At 40.6% G+C, this 26,348-nt stretch overlaps 1 protein-coding gene across 1 annotated transcript in view; it reads right to left on the bottom strand.

The window, feature by feature from the left end:
* The window catches only part of LOC115372007 (roundabout homolog 2-like), a 94,125-nt gene that overhangs the window by 20,077 nt on the left and 47,700 nt on the right, over positions 1-26,348 (bottom strand). Inside the window, exons 3-15 of the mRNA XM_030069699.1 lie at positions 21,895-22,052; positions 21,612-21,732; positions 21,272-21,410; positions 18,183-18,319; positions 16,176-16,187; positions 15,538-15,662; positions 12,598-12,769; positions 10,352-10,557; positions 7,752-7,833; positions 7,475-7,640; positions 6,203-6,369; positions 5,978-6,099; positions 813-1,044 (exon numbers count right to left, since the gene is read on the bottom strand). Coding sequence (XP_029925559.1) covers positions 813-1,044; positions 5,978-6,099; positions 6,203-6,369; positions 7,475-7,640; positions 7,752-7,833; positions 10,352-10,557; positions 12,598-12,769; positions 15,538-15,662; positions 16,176-16,187; positions 18,183-18,319; positions 21,272-21,410; positions 21,612-21,732; positions 21,895-22,052 — 1,839 coding nt within the window. The remainder of the gene's footprint in view (positions 1-812; positions 1,045-5,977; positions 6,100-6,202; positions 6,370-7,474; positions 7,641-7,751; positions 7,834-10,351; positions 10,558-12,597; positions 12,770-15,537; positions 15,663-16,175; positions 16,188-18,182; positions 18,320-21,271; positions 21,411-21,611; positions 21,733-21,894; positions 22,053-26,348) is intronic.

Here is a 26,348-nt window from a genome sequence, read left to right on the forward strand (position 1 = left end):
GTTGCCCTCAGCTTTACACTAGAAATAAATATAAAGGCAGCTACCAAACAATCTGTCGGTGGATCTTGGTCCTGTTGAGCTGATGGCAGCACAAACAACATCAGGGTTAAGGGTTCACCTACTGTATACATGCACACATGGAACCATAAGGTGCTCTGAACAAACCTGCCCATCAAGTGTCATGGTATGCTACAGTCACTGTTACCATTAGCAGTTACCCGACTGGTAACTTGCAAATGAATCAAGTTGTGCTTAGACTGAGAAGTGGATTATAAGCATATGGACAAGACCAAAAAGTCTTATTATTACCAACAATGCTTATGGGAGTTGGAGCTGGAGTGTTGGAGTGTGTGTCTGTATGTGTGTTAATGGGCGGGTGGGGCATATCATGCTGTCTGGCTGGTGTGCGACAGGGACATGGCAGCAGGGGTCCAACGAGGGAGCAGGAAAAGACTTGATCTTATGTCAGAGGAGACAGTCGCCCCCCTCCACCCCTTCAGCCCACCACCCCACAGAGGCCCAAGCCTGTCACGGACCCCCGCTGTGCTGTCTGGGAGACCTGTTTTCACACACAGGGGAGATGCCACCGCAGCACTGTGCGTGTGTGGGTGGGTGTACTTGAAATGCCATTATCCATCAGTATCTAGGCATGAAGCCATTACTAGAGGCAGCCACACAGAAAAGTAGGTAGAATCACTTACACAGGAGCATCTGTTCATGTGAAAACAACCATCTCTTACATTTCACGCAATGTATAGCAAGCTATGAAATAGATTTTTGTATTTTGAGTATGTATTCAATTCATCAGTTACCTTCTTCCATGGTGCGGGCCGTCATGGATTCGCTGTCTGCACCCTGGAACTCGTTGAAGTATGGCCGCACTTTAATCTCATAGACGATGCCCTTCCTCAGACCAGAGAGAGTTATGTCCCTCTCTGAGGCGACCTTCAAGTCCTGTGTCTGCCACGGACCGGGGGAAGGGAGGCCTGACGTCTGCCTGTACAGAACACGGTAGCCCTGAATGAACTGGGATGGATTTTCCACCTGAGAGAAAATGAAAGGCAGAGACAGAGATAGATAGACAGCAAGAGAGAGATACAGAGAGAGAGACAAACATTTACGGTTCACCTTCTTTGGAGCAATGGATCAGCATTCGATTTGTGTTCTCTTTCAGTACGCAACCTTGCCTTGAAAATCACAAAATCTGATTAGCAGACCAAATTCTAAGAGAGAAAAAAATGACAACGAAAAAATGAGAGCCAACGTGCCAAAGCTGATCAGTCAAAGAGCTTTGGCGTGACTTGACCCCTGAAACAGTCAATTAAAAGAGTCAACAGCCTTTTTTTTTTTTTTTTTTTTTTTTTTTCAATTAATAGTGCAGGTGAAAGTTTTTTGGTGATGAGTTTTCCGGAAGGAGTATAAGACATAACAGACATAACTCATAGTAATGGCTTGTTAACAGAGGCAGAAGCAAGATAAAAGCTTTTACAGGTGAAATAAAGCAGCTGTTTACTGTCAGCCTGGTCCAAATAAATCAGGTCTTGCTCTCCCTCTCGCTTTCTCTCTTTTACTGTCACATACACACATTCTCTCTCTGTCTCTCTCTCCCTATTGCCATAGTCTGCATTTCATTAACAAAATGATTTAAGAATCTAAAAGCCTTAGGAACACTAGCTCCACCTCCCTTTGTTCTCCCCCTTTACTTGAAATAGAATTTATGTGGCTGAAGCCATGAATCAAAATAAATTATACTCCTCCGTGTTCAGTTTTCCCTTGTCTTAGAAGACAGCTGCAGAATATATCACGGGGTTATACCTAGTGTGCACTTTTTCTGCCATTCTGTGGAAGCGAAATGGTATCTCAGACGAGTTTCTAAAATCCAGTCTGTCTTTCCATAAATAAGGTGTAATTAAAAAAAATATTCTGTATTACTTTGATTGTATTTTTACTGTCTTTGTGTTGACATTGTTTTGTTGTTTAATTCCTTTTAAACACAATATATGTTTAATGTAATTAATCATCTTTCAAGATGGTTTTCATAGCATAGTTTTAATGTTTCTTGCCATCAGTAATACCTATTTGTTTACACTATGCTGAAAAAAAAAAAAAAAAAGCCTATCCGAGACAATAAAGTTGACCTGAACTTGAAGAACCTGAAGTTGTCAAAACATAAAGAAAATAATAAATATCTCTGAAATTGGATCACACAAAGCAGGAAGGAAGATTTGTGTTGTTGCCTTTCTTTATTTTGTTGTGCTCACATACAGACATATGCAGTATAATCTTGTGGAACATGGCATGTGCAATTTGAAGATCCATTTTTTTTTTTTTTTAATTTTTGCTTCAAGGGAATCCATCAAGCAAAACTTATTTCAACAAAATTTCATATTTTCAAAGTGCTTTGACAGTTTTACCTTTGTCATCTTTGATTTACCCAAAGAGACCATGCTCACAAGTGCCCTGTTTTAAGAACCAAAGAAAGAGACAGCAGTATACTTCTGGGCTACCGTGCCTCAAAGTGCTTTTTTATGATGCTTGCTGTTTATTGAGCTGCATTCACTTTATGTCTGTGTTGTGTCTGCCCACCTAATCTCTACGATCCCAGAGAGACTTTTATTTTGCTGGCTCATTTTTGTTTCCATCCTGTGCTGAAAATCTTATATTGCATCAGAAGTTTGGCTTATTAGTTGAGCTTTGATAGTGTTGATTGGACTTATATACCTGCTGCTTGTGCCTGTGCTACCTGCTGCATGAGTTGCCTCATTAAGGTGCCAAACACAGCAGGTGTACAAGCATCTTATTGTTATTGCAGGCATTCTTTCTTTTTGTCTTTCTTGCTTTCTCTCTTTCATAATGGGGATCTAAGGCAGATCACAGAACTAATACTGATGAAAAATGACAGTCCCAGACATGCAATCAGTCCAAGACATGCAGATATACATGTTGTGGTCAATGAAGTAATCGCTTTGGTGTCACCATCAGTTCAAAGTTTAACTCAATTTTTGCTTGAAATTTTTGATTCAACAACAAGACTCTGTTTTCCCTGAGTTCCTTACATCAAAACAAGTTCCAGCCAATTTAGTCTGGTCAATTCCTGTCATAAATGAAGCTGGTGGAAAAAATGAATAAACAGAAAACAGGTAATATTTCAGCAGTGCATTGACAGCTAACACAGCAAAGAGTCCAATGGTTGATTTTTATGAAATTTGGTATGTCAATTTAAATTAGTCCATGAAATATGGACACTTAATTTTGCCCTGGTGGTTCAACCAATACCATGCATAACATAATGGAAAAGATCTAATTGTAGCAATATGGGTTTGAATCCACCTGTGCACTTTGCTGCTTGTCTTTCCTGTCCATCTGTGTTGCTCTGTCAAACATAAAAAAAAATAAATCCAGACATTTGTTTTGTACCAGCGCTATAGTCTGTCTATTGCTCATGTCAGTATAAAGGCCAGACAGCAATGTCTTGTTTGGTATTGTGATTTTGAGGTTGAAGGTGAGCTGCTGTTGTGGACAACTGTGTGAGCAAACAGCTACTGCAGTATAAAGCTTTTGACACAGGCGCAGAGTGTATTTCCAGCACAGCACCTGTTACGCACTGAACTATTGTAATATTGTAACAAATGGCAGGTTCAATTGTGTGTGCTCTGAGTTTGAAAAGAGAGTGAAAAGTGTGTGTGTGAGAAAGAGAGAGAGAGAGAGAGAGAGAGAGAGAGAGAGAGAGAGAGTGCACACACACTTTGCAAACTGCGGACTAATGGTACATTAAATTTTTATTAAGCAATTTTAAAATTCAAATTACAGCCCATTTTGAAATCCCCCAGCGGTGAGACGTCTACGGTGCATGTGGCTCTAAAGAGGTTTTGACATTTCCTTTGTTCTTCCAGAATAAGCTACACATATCAAGAACACACTTTTCAGCAATAATGGTGCAAATGATGACGGGCCAAACGAGTTATAGCCTCTCATTTACACGACTCTATATCTGTAAATCTTGAAAATGTGCAGAATTATGATGTGTGAATGCAATGCAAATACTACAGAGAATAAGCGTCCTGATTATGAATGTGTGTATTTGTGTGTGTTTCAGAATGCGTGTGCTTACCCTTGGAGTAGAATGTGTCTGTATGTATTTATGCATACGTGTGATTAAATCTGCTGTAAAGTCACGTTCACAAAATTCCAATTTTTTTTTTTCCGTTTTTATTTGTAGTTAATGGGGAGCAGCCCCAAGCCAGATGGAAAGCACCATTTAAGGCCCGATGCCTGGCATCTTTTAGACACGGCACTTAAGCTGAAAAGAACTTTTTACAGGAACACACATTAGGATCACTTTCTTGTAAGCAAGAAGAGGTTGGGCTTCGAGGTGTACAGCTGCATACAGTCAGCTGCATTTTACAGCAACAAAAGGAATGAAATGTGGAGAGTGGAGTTGGCAGTAGTTGTTACTGTGATCATAAAGAGTCATTGTGGAGTGTTGGCTGTGTTGTGGGACTTTCTGGAGAGTCTTTCAGAGTTATACCTCATTAATGTTTGCTGACAGCAAAGCTACTGCTTTGAGACAATACATACAAAAATAACAGTTACCACACTTCTGATGAGAGGATTTGAAAAGTGACCTGGAAATTTAATATTCCAAAAACAAGCCAAGAATAGCTCATAACTACAATGTAAAAATCAGTGCCACTGCTAACATGCAATTAGCAAGACTTACTGCAGCAATGTTACATCTTCAACAAAGGATTAAGACCACTTATCACAAAGCAGGCCAATGAATAATATGCAGAACCTGAATGACACTTATGAATTACGCAACTTAAAATGAATTTTCTTTTGATTAATGAAACCCTTCCACAAACAATTTAGAATTTTAGAGAAATGTGAAAAGTTAAATGTCAAAGCAATTTTCCAAGAGCAGCTTTATAGGCCATTAGCTGGCCTATACAGCTTACAAACATAGCCATTTCAGACCAGGCAACAAGGACATATTAAAAATCCTACAGTCTTTCAGCAGCATCAGCACATTTGCATGCTTGCCGCGCTGGCGAGCATAAAACGCACAAGAGTGTGAGCACATCCAAAGTCTGTCATTAACCCACACCAGCAGGCAGAAGGGACACCTTGCCAAGAGACAAAAAACATTTCTCAGATAAACGGCTGACTGCAAACTCCCTCGAGAAGTGACACATGTTGCAACTAATGGTGATCTATTTGTCCTGAACAGAAACATTAGTCTTAATTCCTGCACCACCTCAAACCATCACAAAGTCAGGGAGCAACAGCTGTCCTTGGCTTTGAATCCCAAGCCACTGCTGTGGGCACAATAACTAATCCTTTACTGTTTTGTCTCCAAAATGCAATTACAAGCGCGCTATAGAGTTCTCAGAAAAGCTCACACAATATCTGTTTGGCCTTTCATTCTGAATGTGTTTGCTGCTCTCCAGGTACTAGGGACTCACAGCAAGCACATTTTGGAGGTGTTGGGTGTTGGGAAATAAACCTGTGCTGCTCATAAATGTAGCCTGTCACTCTACTAAGGGAAAACTATCCATTTAATGTAGTTGCCAAAGCGTTTTGATGGGAGAATTTTCTGTTTTTATTGTGTTTTGAAATAAAACTACTTCTACAATAGATAATGATACTATATTGTCAGTGAAACAACACGGATACAATACGATAGCTCGAAATTGCTGGAACTGTTTTCATTATACAAAACTCAAAAGCATAAAAGAATTCAGCTGTGGTTCTTTCAAATGCCATTTCTTCATAAAAACTCGAGGTGTTTATAGTAAGATGATTGTGGAAACCTGCAACAATTCCAGCAGGTTTGCAGTCACTGGAGTCGCTGCTTAAAGTCCTTACTATCACACAGAGTACAACCTCAATAGAATGTGCAAGTTATTATTTTTGGATGTTTTTTCTGCATACTCAAAGACAAACAGCTGCTGAGAAGAGTGTTGTGAGTACTCACAGTCCATGTGACCTGCACAGAGGTGGAGCTAAGGACCACAGGGTTATGCATGCTGACCATCACATCCCCCAGCTCCTTCTGGACACGACGATGGTCCACACCTTGTACTGTAGGACTAATGTCTGGGGAAGAGAGAAGGGCAGGGATATAAAGAGAAACAATGATGCTTTAAGAAGACATTACCTTAAGGAGTTTGAAATCTACTGTGAAATCGTCTGTACATACCCTGTGTGCGGACCGGCTCAGACATGGGGCTGGGGTCTCCAAGCCCCTGAGCATTGACTGCTCTGATGATGAACAGGTAGACGGTGTTGGGTCGCAGGTCTTTGACTGTGAACTGCGTGGTCTTCACATGGTCTGCCACTGTCTGCCAGCTATTACTAACCGATTGACTGCAGGGGGAGCATAAATTAATCTGATCAGTCGAGTAAAATCTTTTACTTACTCTGGAGTGCTTGGTGCTCTGAAGGCTGAGATATACTACACTATTTAGGGCAGTGTTAGAGGGCACTGCTCCCAGAAACAGGAAAAATAATGGGGCACAGGTGCTCACAGGCACGAGTAACATCTATTGAATTTTTCCCTGTCAGCAAGAGTAATCCATGCAATAATGCTGAGGCAACTGCTTGGGCAATCAGCATATTGTCCAAACACCTGCCCTATATCACTGCTTTTAAGCTAAACTAAAGTTAAAGTCTTGCAATATTTAAGGCACCGGTCTCGCAGGGAAGAACTTTTAATCTCTCCAGCACTAATCCAATCCTGCTCTCCCTGCCCCTCTTGAAATAAGATTGGTATGGCTTATTAAAGCTAAAGGACATGTACATGCCTATATTCGCTCAAATTCATGCAGCTGTGCTTAAACAGCAAAACTCCCCTCCTCTTTATTGATCTCACATGACTACCAAATTCAGTCAGAATACCCACTCTGGCTGGATCTCATGTCATGATTAGCAGAAACATACTTGCTTTAAATCTACAGGAATTCTACATAGAATTTGAAAGTTTGTCATTATATGAATTTTGCAATATTAGCAGTCAAACATAAAGAAAAAAAAATAGACTGAGTTATCTCAAATGTGTAAATGATAAAAACACGATTGCAAAGAAATGTATTTTCATGACATGAGTATTTCGACTTAGGATGTGTTCTTTCTTTCTTTCTTTCTTTCTTTCTTTCTTTCTTTCTTTCTTTCTTTCTTTCTTTCTTTCTTTCTTATCTTTAAAGCTGAGGAGACAGTAAATCAAATTCACTGGATTTAAAATGTTAAACTTGAAACAAAGTAGATATTCATCTAACCTTTGTACTGACAATTTATACTTTTACACTCCAGTTAAATGAATTCTAAATGAAGGTTAAGCCATTCAGAATGCAAACTCTATGGGTTAAAACAAGGGCTGCCTTGCTTCAATGCCCACATGAACACCCACATCTGTTATTGCCATGAAAGTTCGGGGTCACTAAATGCAGCTTGAGGCCATAGGTCACAGACATACCCAAAGGCCTCAATGACATAGGAGGACACCGGGGAGCCACCCTCTGGCCCCAGTTCCCATGACAACGAGATACTGCTCTTGGTGACATCCGTGACCTCTGGCTTGGAGGGCTGCCCCGGGAGAGCAGTAGCATTGTGGGACATGAAGTCTATGAGGTCAGTGGAGTCTGAAAAGTGGAAATTGCAGAGAGACAAAATGAACATCAGTGAGTGGAAGGCATATCGAGGAATGAATTTTGTGTTTATTGTCTATCAGAATTACTTTTATTGGATCTGACCTCTGATATCCAAGTAAGCGCTCCATGACGTTTCCCCACTGGAGCTGGTAGCAACACAGGTGAACAACCCCGAGTCAGACAGCTAAGAAAGACAGATGATGGAAAACTATATCATTAACTCACCATTAGAAAATTCAACCAAGCTTGTATTTAGTCTACAGATAGGATGGACACACGTGCCATGGAGGGCCAAGAATCTGCAGGCTTTCATTCCAAATGAAAACCAAATAAAGTAATTTTACTACTTAGTTCCTCTTTTCTGGTTCACCAATGAAATTATGTGTTGTAGTCTTTAATTGTGAAGGAAATGTTCAAACTCTTAGCCCTGCATCACACATTTGCCCATCCCTGGTCTACAGTATAATCGCCATAGACACAGCTTAAGCCTAATTCAAGACTAAAAACAGTTACCAAGTGTAAATCTCCACTAAAAAAAATGAGTTTAGTCAAGTCACGCCATTTGTATGAAAGTACCCTTAAATTGTTTCCTCTCATCCAAATCATAACAAAAAATACCGTTTTCAAGCCATGCTCTTTTGCAATGTTCTTCTGAATCCAATAGCCTTTCTAACTCTGATCCCTGATGGCTTCTACTAGCTCGTACATCAGCCTGGGCTTTTGAAGGAGGTTTGCAGCTAGTAGTACAGTAAAAGTGCATTAACCTCTACTGCCCTGCATTTGGCTGGAGAAAAGCACAAGAGTGCGTGAGAGGAACCCTTAGCATTTGCCAATGAAAAAAAAAAAAAAAACGAAGGAAAAAAAACACAGTAAGAGCTTACATTAATTTTCTTAATTGATCTCCTCCAATAATAGTCCCACCCCCCCATTCACAGGACCATCAACATTATTATCATCAATGCTGACACAGGGAATAAGAGACATGACAATCTGTTCTGCACTGGCCATGCTGAAGGAGCCACTGATAACTACTTTATCTCCCAAGAGAGTCAGAAACATAGGGCAAGTCACATAGAGAAGGCACTTTGACATGGTGATAGGGTGCTGTATATTGCACAGTTTCTCCATCACAATCCCTTCCCTGGTCCCTGTCCTTGAGTTTCCAACCGCTGCCGGGGAGATTTGCACTAAATAGCAGCATTTAACGACTCATAAAAATCAATACTGTCTATTCATCTTTTAAAAGCAACCTGACTGCACTTGTCCATTTGAATTACATTCAGCTGACTCAGTTGGAAGATGAGAGAATTTCTCTTACCTCTTTCACTTGCTATAGAAGAAGTATGCAGTGTACAAACACAAAAATACACACACACACACACACACACCCAGGCACACACACTCTTTTTTATCTACAGCCGCCCTTAATGGTGGTGCAGTGAAAAGAAGGCACTCAAAAGAGAGAAGCACAGAGAAAGAGAAAGAGTGGGGATTCGGGGTTCTTCCAACTGAAGGTCAAACATACCCAGCGGTGTGGATTAATGTAGTTTGCTGTGTACAATAATAATATGCTGACAGTGTATATAGCTTGAAGCTTAGTCTAGTGTGAAATATTTGTACACAGTGTGATTGATTGCATTTACAGAAGGGGTTCTCAAAACCTGTGATGCTGAGGATATTGAAAAAAAGATTTTTGATGGAAACCTAGGTGAACTTGAAAGAACAGGAGTTCAGTCATTACCTACACAACCCCATGACAGTCACTAATGTTTGTGGGACCACCAAACAGGCAGAAAGCTCAAAGGAGTTTCAAATTGTGTGGGATAAGTAGACAGTTTTAATTTTGAGGTGAGCTATTTCTTTAAAACTTAATCAGAAAACATGCAATTACTCTGGGGACAGACCAGGGTGTTTTGGAAGCTGCTTTGAGAACCACAGGCATATTAATAAAAAAAAATATGAGATGAAGAAAGTGATGCCTGAAATCCTTAAAAATCTTGAAATCCCCTCCCGGATTCCTGATTGAGTCCTTGGTAACTATCGGCTTCAGCTCTGATCAGCATAGGTGTAATAGCTCACCCACTAATTCGCAACCCTGTGTAGCTGCAATGACATTTAGACTCGACTGACAAAAATCTGAAATGAACACATAATCTAGGCAATGAGCAGCTATGAGAACCAGGTAGACTTAGAAATTCAATTACATGTTTATTTCAGGCATTTTTCAGTACAGTCCACGGTCCTCACTTAAATGGTCCTCTTGCAGTTTTGATTGTTGTAGTTTTGACCTACGTAATATGTTAAATTACAAATAATTCACCATGTTTTGCATTGGACGCCACAGTGTAGCTGTAATGAGAGACCACAGGGGCGGAACATCAGGGAAATTGCTGTGCTTTCAGTCAGGTTGGAAGATTGTGACACCAATTAACCCGGAGGTGAAATATGCATACCAGGTTTCTGCTAATGTAGACGGTGTCACCCACTTTTTTTTCAGCAGGTAGTCCAGGTACAAAAAGTATTACTCAAGAATACCTCAGCAGGCCGGATGTTTGTTGACACTGGAGCATGAACCAGAATCAGCCGTGTGAGAAATGCAGTTTCTAAACCAAACACTTGGCCGCCCAATCACTTAGTGCTACACGTATTATACATACAAAAAAACGTTTATGTATATGAACCCATAATTGGCTGAGACCCACCCTGGTACTCTGGATCTGAAGGCTGCCATGTTCCAGCAGTGACAATCGAGGGTCCTTCCCCAGCAGACTGGCCCCATTTTTTCGCCAGGTAACCGTTGGCTCTGGGTCCCCTGATGCCTGACACCTGAGTAGGGCGACACCTCCTACTGCCTGCGTCTGGTTGGATGGGCCTTGCCGAATGATGGGTGGGGGGCGATCCTTCAGCGCTGAGGATAATAATAAAGAGGCAGGCATTATTAGTATTTGATCTTCAGCAGTGACATTTTTGAATACATTTCCAGTGGTGTAATATGCATACCATACCAGCATATGTTCTTCGGATGACACAACGAACAATCTAGTCTCACTGTTTAGGTTTTCCTGTGTTTTGAAAATACGTGACCTTATCGCAAGGTGTAGGTGTTGATTTATGATTGCACTAATTGCATTAGTGACCGCAGGCCCAAGATGTTAGGGTTGAAAGTGATGGATCTGTTGTGAGAGGAAGTGAATGTTTTGTGAGCTGTTTCCGCATAGGGCAGTGTGCTCATGGCAGTGCATCACACCTTTGAGCTCTAATTACTAGGTGTGGATTAACGACGCCTCAACTGTGGTGCTAATTACCTTACCTTCTTTGTAACACCTCTCAACACGTTCATCCCCTCTCCATCCCCTTGCTCCTGTGACTCATGGCTATGCCTCCTACCTCTCTTGGCATCTCTCCCCCACACAGAACTAAACTCGGAATTAGTATGCCAAGCAGAGCAACAATACATCTCTTTACGGGTCTTTAAAGCGTGTTACATCAGCCTCTGCACTCTGGAACAGTAATTTCTGGAGTGTTGAATCTCTCTAGGCCTTGTAACTCCTGTCCCCTTCCAATTTCCTCACTGCTGCTCTTTATTGTTATCAGGCCTGTCTCCTCTCATACAAGTGTTTACAGCAGATTCCCCTAGTCTTATCTTTTATCATACCTCCTTCAGCACAAGGAGGAACACGGCAACTCAAGCAGAATAGCCGAGAAATCAAGCACAGCCAGGAAGAGAACAGTATAAGTACAATCACATACAATACAATACATTACTCACTATCAAGTCCAATTTGGTTGCATTTATGTGGTAATATGGGCATCATCTACATCTACATCATATAATAGAAAAGAATGCAATGGAGTTTGTCTGGTAAACTGAGATCTGTGTGTTATGATTATGACAGACTGAGATAACAAAGATGCAAGCCTCCAAAGCAAACACAAATTGGGTGATCAGGTGAAGCTAACAAGACATTTCTCCACTTTGCATAATTTAGCCCCTATCCATCTATGTTTGCAGTGATCAGTCAATGACGTTCTTCCCGTCCACCCTGCTCTATCCTACTCTACTTTGATATTGATCCATCTCCTCTCAGTGGGAGAAAGAGTCAAGAGACAAATGGAAGAGAAGGACATAAACAGCCTCCAACTGGCAGTGGCTCAGCACTTAATGCTGACATTAATACTTTTTCAGAGAGAAGTGTAAAGTGACTCTCCATCAAGGAGAGAGGGAGTTTTTATTTTAAGCTGTTTCAGTCTTTTCAGTCCATTCAACTTTACCACAGTCAGGTGATAATGAAAAGGGTGATTACATTTGACTGACTGGCTTTTAGAACATGCAGGCGCGTCTCTGCCAAGGTAAGTGTGGGCAGACAAATAGCTGCTAATGTATTTGATGTTTAATTTGGTTTAGACAATGGTGTAAGTGTGTGTTTCTGTGTGTGTATGTTTTCTTGTGTGATTTTAAAATCCAGTATGCATCAAAGTAACTTGTAATAACATAGATGACAAAATACCAGTGGTAAGCCATATAAAATTATGATGTATGTATATGGTATTTTCAAAGTAGAGGAAAAAAAGCACTGAGATGACCGTTGTTCAGGTGCCATCCCAACAAAAAAGGAATTTATTTTCGAAACATGATTATTATCTGCATCTTTTGCATATAGCAATTAAACCTTATTGCTTTACATAGAGCGGAAATGCTGCTTGACTTCAGGTGTGTTGTCTCATCAGATGTGACACATGGCAGTGTAGTGAGCAATGTGTTTTTTGCAATCTACTGCTGTCATTGTTTTACATAGTACTTAATGAAAATCTCCTCAGCAACCAAACTAAAAAGTAGATATGCCGAAGAGGATCGTCAACCCCTGGTGCACTGTATAGAACTGCATATTCTCTGTGTATGCATGTGTGTGTGTGTGTGTACATGTGTGTAGTTTTTGTCCAGCCTCACCGTCTGCTACCTCAAGCTGGGCCTTGGCCATGATGCTTCCTGCTACAGTGAGGGCCTGGCAGGTGTAGTATCCTGCGTCAGAGCGCTGCACAGACGTGATGGTCAGTTCTCCATTCACAGACACAGACACACGGCCGTCTCCCTGCGTTGGCTGGTTGGGGAACAGAAGATCCTACAGAGAGAGAGAGATGTGTGAAAAAAGTAAAGGATATGGAAACACGTACGGGTGTGGCTGCTCACTGGTTGTAGCCTTTACAGACGGATGATGGAATATAATCTTCAAAGTGAATTTTTCATGTACTTCCTCATTGTTCATACATGTTTTTCAGCTATAAAAGACACGTATGTGCAAAGCACCAAAGCAAAATGCCTGAAGTCGAAGCAAAGTATCTCACAAAGGTATTGACTTCTTCTCAGTCAAATCATAAGAGCTAAATGAAGACGCTAAAAGCCTGAAGAAAAAATGGAGTGCACAAAGTCTCTGTCTTCTTCCTGTCCACCTAAATGCAGCATGAGGTCATCAATTATAAAAGACATAAGTGTTTTCATTTAAGATAGAATACATGCATGCATGCAAGCATGTTTGTTTACTATTCCACAGCCCCTCTATCTCCTGGTTCACTTTACTGTTATTACCCCTTTTCCACCAAAAGTAACCCAGAACTTTCCATAATCTGGGACTTTTCAGGCCTCATAAAAAAAAAAAAAAAAAAAAAAAAAGCTCTAAGAAAACAAGCCCCTATCCACAAAACGGCTTGGGCCTCTTTGTTTATCCAACTTGCAGTTTTGGTTCACTACAGGAGCATTGTCATGTCAGTGCTCAACCAATCAAAATCAAAAGCACTGCTAGCTCTCCCTGAAGGACCCTGGTACTCCCTATTCAGGGGGCGATTTTAGTTATCGCCTCCTGAACGGGGCCAGAAATATGCTGTAGGAACTTTGACCACAACCATGTCATAGCCATTGGAAATAATTCTGTAACCCATGAAATAGGTTTCATGGCATGGCACCTCCAGCTACATTCCTACAGTTGAAAAGGGCCATGTGAGTCCACATCCACTGATGGAATAAATGCTATAATAACCTTTCAGAGTCAAGGCTTAATTAGTTTCATAGCTCTTTTTTTTTTAGAGATGGTATTACTAACAGGTTTGAAAATCAATATTTACAAAGCAATTCGTGTTTCTCTGATCTTTTACTTTTTACTTTCAGATGTCATTTCACATTTGCACAATAAATGCACGTCAGCTGAGCTTTTGTTGGTCCACTTTGGCTGCACAAACGAGATCACAAAGGTCAGCCAAGTGAGGCTTGTTTGCCAAAAGCAAAAGATTAAAATGATAGCTGTTGAGGGGGAAATAATAGGAAACACAACTTTTTAATTGGGTATGAGGATTTGTGAGCAAATGTGTGTACATGTGCATACAAATAGGTGCTGCTTCATCAACAGCTATATTATTATACATATATATTTTTAGAAGATAAACCACTGCATGAGAAGACACCCAAATATATATGAGAAGCTGAGAGATATATTTGAGAGATTATTAAACATAATTCTAACAATTTATCCCACTCCCAGGAATTTAGTTCTGCATTGTTTAATTAAGTTGATATTTTATGAGTTGTTCCATCAACTAAAAAAAAAAAAAAATAATAATAATAATAAATACTGCAGTGTTGAACAACAAAATCAGCATAATGAATCATGTTAAATGGGTGGTTTAGGATATATAAAATAAAGAGACAAGAACAACAATGTAAAAGGCACACAATCAAATCACATTCAAAGAAATTCAATGAATTAAGAAGAAAGAGAAGACAAATAATCATAAAACAAGTAATCATATTAAAATAAGCTTAAATACAGATGTTTGCACAACAGAGCAGTGACATATAAACAGATAAATTTATTTAGACAAAAAGACAAGAGGGTACACATGTGTCTTAGGGCTGAATTTAAAAGCAGAGACAGCATCTGCAGATCTAAGATTGATTGTAAGGCTGTTCCAAAGCCGAGGAGCCAGTTTAGTAAACACTTGATCCACCTTGGACCTTAATTTCAACTTTAAGATGATGCACATACTACAAAGCATTATGATTTATTAAAGAACAACTTGCACACTGCAATTTAAGTCTCCCTTCAATTCTTTTTAACTGCACCTAAGTACTTTAGATGTTTCAAGTGGTTCTTCAGACAGTTTCATAATACAGATCATATACATCCTGAGAGATAAACAAACCATAACCCAGGTTAAAATAGATCAAGGACAAGTTTGCGCAGTATTAACTAGAAAACAAGTAAGCCCGAACGAAAGGATTTTTTAATGCATGTAAGTACAGTGTTCATTCCTGCCCATGCTTTTAAAATGACGACATATTCCAACATTTCCATGGAATTCAGGTGGCAAAGTGGGAGGTCAATGTCTCTTGCCTGCTTGGGTCCAATGGCAGTTTACACCAAGAGTGAGGAGCCTGCTGTGATAACACGTAGTTGGGGTCATGATATTGAGGCATCACAATCGTCCGTTTCCCTACCCCAAGCAGACGAGCTGATGGGCCGGGAGGGACATTAGCCTGCTCCCATTATGTCTAATGACTCTAATGCTGCACATGAACATTGTTTCTTGCAAAGTGAATTGGCTGGTCAGAGCTGTGCTGATTAATGATTGATGACCACTTCATTATCTGTTCGTGGCACAGAACCACATTCTGTTGCCCCCCCGGCTCGATCCATTTAGACAGATCCTTGGCCATCCTTCATAATTCAATTACATCCGTGAAAGGCAGCTTATTTTGGATCCTCCTGCACATGTTTTGTCTGTATAACAAGGCAACCACAAAAGAATAATGTCAACTCTCCCATCACACACACACACACACACACATCCAGAGACAATCACGCATAAACACACAACTTCTGTCATATGATGCCCTCACCTGGCTGCCCTCTCGTTGCCAGAAGACAGTCGGCTGAGGTTTGCCCTTGGTCTCACAGGGAAAAGTAGCTGTTCGTCCCTGAGCCACAATCTGGTCACGGGGTCGCACCACAAACTGGGGGGCCTCTGAGGTCAAAGGTCACATCAAAGAACACAGTAGCAACACGTGCACAGAGTTCTTTAGGAGTACCTTACAAGAAGAACTACGATGAAAAGAAATGGCTCAACTGAACTTGCAACTACAAGCTAGTTTCATGCAACTATTCTAGTTCTTCAAGACTGATATTGTGCTTAACTAAGCCAACCACACAAGCCATTCATTCAGCTGCTGACACATCTGAATGAATGACATCAACTCAATAGCAGGGTGTCTTGCAGTAACACTCATTCTCTATCCACATCTCTGAACTAAGACATATCAACCATATCTGCACCCCTGAATTGAAGGAAGTGAGGTGTTACATCCACTGTGGCTACACAAGACAGCCAAAGAGGGCAAGGATACTAAGTATGCAGATGTGCATGTTCCTTATAAGTTTCATGAATGTGTATGTGGAATGCTACAGTGGTAATGTGTGTGTGTGTCTGATCAAAAACCCAGAAAGGAAAGCATGCACCATGGGATCAGCTCCTACTTACCAACAGGGCGAGCTGGTGACAGGACAATGGTGTGGATGAGATTAAGACATAACACAGAAAGGAGGAAGGCAGAGGAGCAGGACAGAGGGACAGAAAAAAAATAAATGAAAATCAGAAATGAATGAGGTGGTGTTGGGTTTCTGTCCATGAGGTTAGAGGGGAGGAGAGTGGGGCTCAGTCACCAAAACAGGTGATGGCTTGGACCAAAAGGAAAAGGCATCACCTTGGCAACAGCAGGGGTTAGGGGTAAACAATGCCAATATACTTATTAGTAACACTTTACTTATTTTGCAATTAACACATTCACACATTTTGATCTCTTTGGATATCAAAGTGTCTCAGTTTATTGCAACGGGTTGGATGAAGCCTGCCTGTGACAAGCGCAAATCCAGAGCACAAAAAAAAAAAAAAAAAAAAAACAGTTTATAATACAGATGAAAGGGACACAATAATAGTGGTATAACTTTATTTCAATAGACCACTGTTGAATGTCAGCAATGCATCAGTAAACCTTCAACAGTGTATCAGCTGACTATCCACGACATATTTTCAGCTTTCAACAAAAGTTCAACGAACTAGCTCTAACCTATGTGAGCTAGCAATAAGTTGATTTCGAAATACACCCTCTAAAATTACAGTGAGGATGTTGTTGATCGACTGTCAGATCTTCGCATAAGGTTAGGAGTTGAAGTCACCATTGTGACATCAGTTAACATCACAAAGATCCCAAACACCATAGTGGTTTGAGTTGAGTCTTTTGAGGCATTGATCCAAAAAACTGGTTACATCACAGTGGCATCAAATTACTGCAAAACAAGTCATCCATTGCCAGTTAAAACAAATTATTCCTGTCTCTTGTTTGCAGTTGAGGTTGACTAAAATTCTCCTGCCCCTGTTCAGTGATAGATTTTACTGACCAAAACCAACTGTCCTACTACATATTTGAATACTTCCCTGGAATACAATAGAGCTCAATTACATACATAAGAGCCATATCTGGTCTCTACAGTGTATGATATTGCAGGAGAAAACAGTGTGCAGTTCATTTTACAGGGTATGTTGTCAATAATAAACACTGCACAGCCAGTAAAGTTCCCACATACCATCACTCGCAAATCTAAAAAGGCCTTTGTTTAAGGCAGCAATAAAGTGGTGGAATACCAACGTTGCTTTATGGGGAGGTTATTGTTGGGGCAAAATGGCCATGTGCCATATGCATTGGCTGATTAAATTGTCATTTTAATTTTTTAATTTGTTTATTTTAAACAAATAATCAGTAAATTAAATATTCAAAATTACAATTATGTTATGAGTTATTTGTGTAATGGTTTTGTTTGTTTCTTCTGGAAGGCATTTACTTTTAAATTCTGAGTGGAGAAAAGTTTGATCACAGAAACATCCCAATGCATGAATAATAAAAATACAAAGAATATTTGTGCTGCACCAAGGTGTGAATGTGTTATTGCTGGTTTCCAAGTGAAGTGTTACTAACTTATCAAAAGGTGTAAGAACAACAATAGTTTTGACAGACTCCAGTGATACAACAAATTTTGAAGAGCAGATAGCAGATCAGAATCTCACCTGCCAAGCACCTTGTATTTTAAATTATTAATCTTTACTAAGGAAATAATTTCGTCCCTTTCTCTAACCCTCCCTCTCTAAAACAGTTCCCTCCCATGGCCCCAGGGGAGAGGACTCAAGTTTAGTTATGGAGTGAATGGGCTGGATGAAGAATGAACCCCCCCAGAAGAGGTCATAACACTGCACTTAGGATTTCGTTAGGCTGTTCATAACTAGAGCCTAGCTGGAGATCTGGAACAATCAAGCACATATGAAAGAAGAGCTGAATCCAGCTCCAGGCATCCAGTAGGGGGGCAATAACATTCACAAAGTGGGTAATAGAGGACTGATTGTCCTGAGGCCTGCTTTAGCAAAAAAAGGAGGAAAAAAAAAAAAAAAAAAAAAAAAAAAAAAAGCTCAGTGATGGGACCATAAGCAGTTACCCACCTCTGACAGTCAGGTAGGCTGAGGCCTCCACTTTGCCCACACGGTTCTCTGCTATGCACGTGAAGGTTCCCTGGTCACTGGATGTCGCTTTCTTTATCCTGAGCAGGAAATCCTCTTTTTCATATCTGATGTCATACCTGGCAGCAGAGAGAAACAAAAACACTGAAGTCAACAGTGATAAGCTATGTGAGGTGGATTTTTTTAAAGCTGGAATTACTGCATATTGTGTGTATATATGCACATACATAACACTAACACATAACCATATACACTAAAATTCAAGGGAGGCTGAATAAACTTGTGTGATGTCTTGGAGGGATGCTTTCATAAAGATTGTGTGTTTTTTGATAGAATAAAGACTGACTTTCTGAAGCAATTAAGACTCCCTGCTGCACACACTTTGCTACAGAGGCAGAAAAAGGGGAGCAATTATGCTGAGATGAAGGCATGGCAAAATGAAAGGTGCTTTCAGCTGGAACCCTGACTGTTCCACTATTTCAATATTTATAAAGGCAAACCACCCACTGTGGTGTGCGTTATGGTTGTGCAGTATGCAATATGTGTGCATGTGTGTTTGTCTAAGTGCATGTGTGTGTGCGAGGGAGAACGTCTGAGAGCGAGCAAGTGAAAGAGAGAGAAAGAGAGACACAGAGAGAGACAGAGAGAAAGAGAGAAAGACAGACAAACAGTCTGAGAATAAGGGAGTGGCTGAATCTGACAAACTGAATTTGATGAATGAGCTGAGCAGTAAGAAATGACTAATTCATAGAGATGTATCACGCATCAGTGTGTATCCACCAGTGCAGCATTCTGTAAGACAGCAGCGGTGCAGTAAGAGTGAAAGAAACATCTCGGCTACCAGAGTAGAGCTAAGAGATTCAGAGGAGCTGCGGACTGAATGAGCAGAGGAGTGCCGAGTTGGGTTCTTCCTCTCTGGGGTGGCTTTTGGTGTGAGACGATGTGGGGTTCCTGTGAAATTGTCTAGCCAGCCATACCGATTTAGAGATGGGAGACAAGCCAGGCAGAGAAATGGAGCAAGGGGGTGAGAAAAAGTCGCAAAATGAAATAGATGTTGCAAAAGGTGTGGAGGGAATATCGATGGGGGTTTGCAGGGTCTGTCTGGAGTCTAGTGAAGACTCCAGTCACAGCACATCTCTGACCCAGATACAGACTTCCCAGGAGGCTGACGGGTTTAGGAAAAGATGAAAGAAAGGTAAAGAGGGAAGTGAGGCAAGACAGGTCTGAAAGTAGGACATGTTCCTGGAGTCAAGGGGTACTGAGGGAGAGGGCAAAACACAGGTAGATGTCGCTAGACAGGCTTATATTATATTCTGCCTATATTATATTCTACCTCACTCCATCACTGTGACAGCTCCTGGAAGCTATCATATCGTTTTTTTTTGTTTTTTTTTTACAGTTAGCAGTAACTGCCAAGAGTAATCACTTGTAACAGGTGTTGATTAAACTTGTCCTTGATACCTGGATACATCACAGAATTTATATTTACTTGGACTATAGTAGTCTTAGAATTGCATAACTTCCATGAATCAAAGCAGAAATATAGTTAACAGAGTATTCTTGACCATCTGTGGTGTCTCGCCAGCAGGACAGAACATTACATCAGTTAAACAACAACAACAACAACAAAAAATCATTCAAAGTTATAGCAGCCATTCTTTGACTGAGCAACAGTAGGTTGCGTCTAATACAGGAAAAATCAATGATGATCAAAAGAGTAACAGAGAGTATTGATCGCCGACAGGTTTGTGTGAAAACTAAAATGTACCCATAACCCTGTGCGAGTCTGAGTTTGTGCAGATGGCAAAAACCAAAACTGAAAGACGTAAGGACATTTCCTGCCACAGTAACCCAGGCAATGTGAGTGAAAGCTACTGGCATCTTAAATGGATTTGTTATTACTGGAGAGTGAGTTTATACAGATGATTTATTTTTACTACGTTCATATGCATTAACACAAAGCCAGCAACAATGTTAACAAAAATTATCCGTGTATGTATCCGTGTGATTTTCTCTGTGGATTTATTTTTTTGCACTTTCTCATGAAGTGTCTGAAACCGCCACAGATAAACTCAACAAGTACAACAGGAGCCAAGCATGGGATTTGTGATTCAAATCTGTAAAGTGCTATTTTCTTCTTACTCCAGATACTTGACATGGCATCATTTTAAATAAAAGGAGTGGGTAAAATTAGTTTATGTCAGTTTACATCAAGTCCCCGCCTGCCACAAAGGATGAAATGCTTGTTATTTCTGCAATCAGACATAAAACATAAAAGAAAAAAAGAAGAGTCTTCTGATTCATGGTCATATTGCATAATCTGTAAACAAAAAATTACAAAGGCCCAAGCAGTGGTAGATTGTACCAACCTCATAACATAGTCATGCCAGACCTGGAATGAATTAGAATGAATAAATAAGTTTTCTGATGTTATAATCCAATATGGACCCTGGGGAGAGTAGTTGTTGCCTTGGCATCGACTAATGGGGATCCAAACAAGTGCAGCAGTGCTTGATGTGTCTGGGCAGTATGCATATTACACCATCTAGTATCCCTTTGGGGCTGCTTCGCTACCTTACTGCTAAAAAGGGATGTGCCGAAAAAAGGATCAAAGAGGAACGAGTGAATGAACAAATGAACACACAGCTGTTACTGCGCGCTCGGCCCCAAACACTACTAAACCATTTTATTGCACTTTGAATATGATGATGTGTCTGTGTCTGTTAATGACTCGCATTATGCGCAGCGCATGAAGTAAGGTGTGACCTGAAAAGTTAACACGAGTCAAAAGCAACAATCGGCATGCCGGTTAGTCCAAGCAGCACATCTCACTAAACATATTCTTAGGAATCTAATTCACTGTGGTTGCTAATTAATGTTTGTCATGCTAATAAAAGTCTTCATGAAGTGAGATGTTGGCTGTTTGACTGTTGTCAACTGGGACTCATTAGTCCTGCTTCAATATCCATCCATTATCACTTTTACAGTTATTAGTTATACACACACACACACACACACACACACACACACACACACACACACAGACACACACAGACACACACATTCCTCACCTGCCGCGGGGCACATCCACGTCCTCCTTTTTCCAGCGCAGTGTGGGCGGTGGGTCACCATGGACCTGACACCTGAACTCTACACTCTCGTCAACCAGGACCACCTGGTTCACGGGCCGTTGCACAAACATCGGTCTCTCTGGATGTGGGCATCACACATAACATGGATACTAAATATATTTAAGGCGCAATGGCCATTTTGTGAGTGGCAATAAGATATACAGTATTATTTACAGTATCTTTATTATAGCTATAGTATTATTATTATTATTTCTATTACTGTTTGAATATTTCATGTTTTTTTGAACAACAGGCTTAGAGTGTAAACCAAACGGCTTACCAAACACAGAGAGCTGAGCAGTCTCACTTTCTCTCTCCCCCACCATATTGGCCGCCACACATACATACATCCCTGCATCACTCTTCCTGGTGTTTGAGATGGTCAGCTTCCCTCCCCGAACCTGACAAGAAAATGAGCTTAATTGTAGTGCTCCATCACTAGATAATTGCTTATTCAAAGGTATCTGAATAGCAGCGGCTTAAATGTTTTCCAGGTGACTTGTGTGATTTGGAATATCAGGCTAAAGAAAAGGCATAGGAGTACATCCTGAGCGGTGACCCACCATGATCCTGTCGTCTTTGAGGTCCAGACGGGCCTTGTCTTTCCTCCAGTAGGTGGTGGGCTCGGGATGCCCACGTGGAGGCTGACACTCAAGGCTGGCGGGCTCTCCGACCGCCACCACCGCATCCTGTGGGTTCTGTCGGAAGTCATCACGTAGCACTGGGAGACAAAAGGGGGAAGGGAGAGCGGAGGAAGAGGTTAATGAGGTCTCTTCCTCAAAATGAACGGTTTAAGGGTTTTATTTTGGTTCAGCGGCTATGTCATGAATGACAGGGGTTTGTGGTGCTGTTACCATCTCTTCTGCTCTTTCACATGTGAGTCACAAGAAAATCCCTTTCATCTCACAGGGCTCCCTCAGCACCCTTTTTTGGCTCTTCCTATAGTTCATGAGCTAAATGTCAGCAACTTATAGGCTAAATAAAAGATAGATAGGAATTTGTACGATAATAATAATAATAATAATAATAATAATAATAATAATAATAATAATAAACTAAAAGAGAGCCATGACACCAAAATAGTTTCTTTCCGCAAACTAATAAAATGGCATGTTCCAAGGCCATTGAAGGTATTGAAGGCCTCTCAGCTCTAAATGAACATAAATATTTCCCAAGCACCCAACAGTCAGAAAGGGTCACTGGTGCACTAAAGTGGACTAAAGCCAGAAGGCAATTTCTTATTATTTTGTCACATGAAATACATCAATTGGGTTGAGATAAATTTTATTCTAAGACCTTGCATAAAAGGGTAGGTTTGGAGATGGTCCCAGAGACAAGAGGTCAAGACTGGGTTTCAGGAGGGGAGGTTGAACCACTGCATGTTTGAAATTAGCCAGAGAGCTTTTCAGAAATAGATGAGATTATGAAACTGACTGAATCAAATACCTCTTTCAGAAACTTATTAAGGAGTACATCTTTGGGACATGAGAAGGGCTTCATATAATACCAGGGGTGAAATGACTCATCACTGCAGAATTATCTACAATCACCAACAGGTGCCTTTCAGAGCGTGATATCTCTTACTCTGTGAGTCTTACAATTTCAACTTTTCTAGTACAGTATATTAAAAATCCTTCACACTTGTCTCAAGAGGATTCAATATAGTAGCCAGAAGTGGTGCTAGTAATTCAAATTACTGAAAAGGACCTTATAGAGTCACAACAGCTCTTTGAAATACACCACTATTGCATTCTTTACCAGTTTCTCATACTTGAACACCAAGTCTCTCATTATGTTGCAGTATGTGTATTGTGTATCATGTACTGACACTTACAGATTATTAGTATTCAACTTATGTGCAGCTTTTCTGCAGTCTCTTGTTGTGTCCAAATGCTTCTACTTATCCACAGCAGATTTGCCTCTGCTGGTTCTTAGAAGTTAAAAGGCACCAGTAGTACTGAACAAACTCCTCAGAGTTGAGCAGAGGCACTAAGAAAAGTTGTAAGTGGCATAAACAGCAATGGTCTTAGGGTTTCATACTCACTTTTCTTTGTGTACAACATGCACAGTGCTTTAGGTTTGTGTGTGTGTGTGTGTGTGTGTTTGGTAGCTTGGATTTAACCCTCTTGTTCTTTGGGGAGCAAAAACCTTCCTGATACTCTTGTCTCAGTTCTTGATCTTCAGCTGTCTTTCCTTTTAGGGTCTAAGTGAGGGCATGCCTGGAGGTGATGTTTTCCTCAGTGCTTTTTCTCACTCTGTTCCACTTTGAGGATTTTATTGTATGTGTGCCAAGGATGTTTTTCAGACTTTTGCCCACAGTGTATTATTTGTGTAACAGAGTCATTCACACTTGATGTAACGTTAATGCAGAATTTGTTCAGGAACTATTTTTACAGGTTGTTCACAAGACTGACATGACACTGTCATTACCACATTGTGACACTGTCAGTTATGACACTTTCCCTGCAAAGCTGACATTACCTGGGATGCCTCTGTCATGACAACATGGCCTTAGCCAAGTTTATGACAATTGTCATAAGTGGTATCTTAGGTCACTTTCAATTAAAAATTGATGTCTGGCATGTCATGATTATGACAACTGAAGATTAAGGCACCACAGTACAGCCTGTCATAAACATGCCATAACATACAAACACATACCAGGCTGGAGCAGTGGACCCAGCATGAAAACCCACTTGAATGTGGAGGGGACTCAGACACCGGTTATTGGGTTTGGTTATAGTACATATTCTGCAAGCAAAACACTGATAAGTAATTGGTTGCTTCAAAACATACTAATTTTGCAACAGATAGCATCCCAGTATGACCTGAAAGCTACTGCCTCAAACAGTCACAGGGATTTTGCTGGGTTTAATCTTCTGAGGCAGCATTGAATTGTGTTCAAATCTAGCTGAGGCTTTTTTGCTTTAATGGCTCATGACTTTTTTGTGAAAACCCTTATAGTACAGTAAGCCAATTTTGAATGATAATCAAATATCCTGTCCAACTTCCTTGATGACAGAAAACAAAGAAAAAGATGAAGAACTACCCGCTAGTGAATTTTTATAAATGACCAATTTACCAATTGCCATTTCTAATTAGGGTTTGATTAGTGATTGATTAATATAAAAGAGAGCGGGATCTTATTATAAATCCAATTTGTGTAGGTAACAATTTAAAAGGGGGGCACAACATTAATGTTAAAGCTCTTTTCTCATTTCAGTTACTGCAGTTCTGTTAGTACAATTAAAACATGTTTGTCAATGTTCTGACTGATTTCCCAGCAAATGTGTGATGGATAATTGAAAGTAAACAAGAGTTTGTAAACGTCTGAGTGACATAGACTAAAATAAACTGGCTTGTTATTCAGTTTGTTTTCCATCCTCATTACAACCCTTAGCAGTTCTGCTGATATACTGTAGGATGAATTCCAACTCCCAGAGGACTCCTCGAGCGAAAAAGGAAATCAGGAGGGAGCCAAAGGCCCATCTGTCAATCACATCCGCTCTGTGGTGGAGTAAATGAGTCTCAGTCACAGAGACAACATTGGAATAGACACATGCCTGACTGGCTGTCACATGGTACTACACACTTGGTGAGCTATTCCCATGAAGGTGATGTTCCCGGTGACACAACCACCTTGCTCCTGCTTTGTCACATCAAAGATGCCTCTAAAACAGTAAAGCAAGTCCCCAGAGATTGTGAAACCTAGTTACCAATGCATAATATTGGTAAAATATGGGCACTGGATAGGTAATGAAATACAGGTGAAAACAAAGAGGAGCTGGAATGGTGGAGAACAGATGCATTGTGTCCACTTAAACCTTACTGGTGACAAGGATCCAATTGACCTGAGTGAATTCGAAATGACATGCCTCTGCAATTATGGCTAACAAAACAGCAAAGCTGGTGTCTGGCAACTGTGACCCTTGTGAGTTTGTGTCTGAATCCACAGCGCACAATATGCACTGGAAAGCATCTCAAAATGTAAGACTACTGAATCAGTCAAGAGATATTAAATGCTGTCGTTGTGGGACCTAATTTGTTCAAGTGAAACCAAATGAATCCCTGTGTATTACACTTCTGCAATAACAGCTGTATATACAGCTATATATTGAGGTTGTAGCTTACATACTGAGCTACATCCCCAATCCAACCCCCATCCCTTTGCGTCCTCAATGAGATGCTGTTTCTGCAGGTGGCGTAGATGGTGGCGGCGGTGGGGGGTGTCTTGTCTGCTGCTCTCAAATGTGGCGTCCCTGTAGATGCAGCATCTGAGTGTAGTCTGTTGTCTGGCTGTAATTATTTCAGATGGTAAGGCCCCTGCTTCTGCCTAACACTGTCTGATTGAGTATTGCTCAATTATTCAAACAAGCCATCCAGGGTGCTCACTCATTCCGTACTTTCATTTATCAAATCAGAAAGACAATGATTTGTAAATGGACTTCGTTCCATGGCACAATGGGTGGTAAAAATATGTGACAATGTAGAAGTATCTGAATACAAATAACCATAGAGGGATTCATTATATGATGAACAGGAGAGAGAGGGGGGGTGTGGGTGATGGTTGTAAATTTTTATATATCCCTAACAGCATCTGGGTTTGTTGAGACCCTCCTCCACTAAAGCAGCTCATGTTGTGTAGACTTTTTTTTTTTTTTTTTAATTTCATTTCATTTCACTAGTCTGAGCAATAGAGTTCTCCTTTGAGACTCTGCCCAAGATCTTGATGCTTATTGCACAGCTTGCAAGCTCCCCAAAATAAATCCAAAAAAGATGATCAAATCCAGTTGGCAACAAGCGCATGAATTTAGAGCAGTCTGCATCTATGCCAATAGTTGTTGTTTCAAAACATGCCCTAGGTCTGCACAGATAATGCATTTATTATCTTCTCTGGTACATTTAATGTCTCTAGTATCCATTAAGCTCACATGCATCTACTGTACTGTCTGCCTTCAAGCACGCGAGTCATTGCTGCTGAGCGCCACTTCATAAAGCAAACAGGAAAGTAAAGTAA

Source organism: Myripristis murdjan, chromosome 14 (genome assembly GCF_902150065.1).
Source record: "Myripristis murdjan chromosome 14, fMyrMur1.1, whole genome shotgun sequence".
In the NCBI taxonomy this organism is placed as follows: domain Eukaryota; kingdom Metazoa; phylum Chordata; class Actinopteri; order Holocentriformes; family Holocentridae; genus Myripristis; species Myripristis murdjan.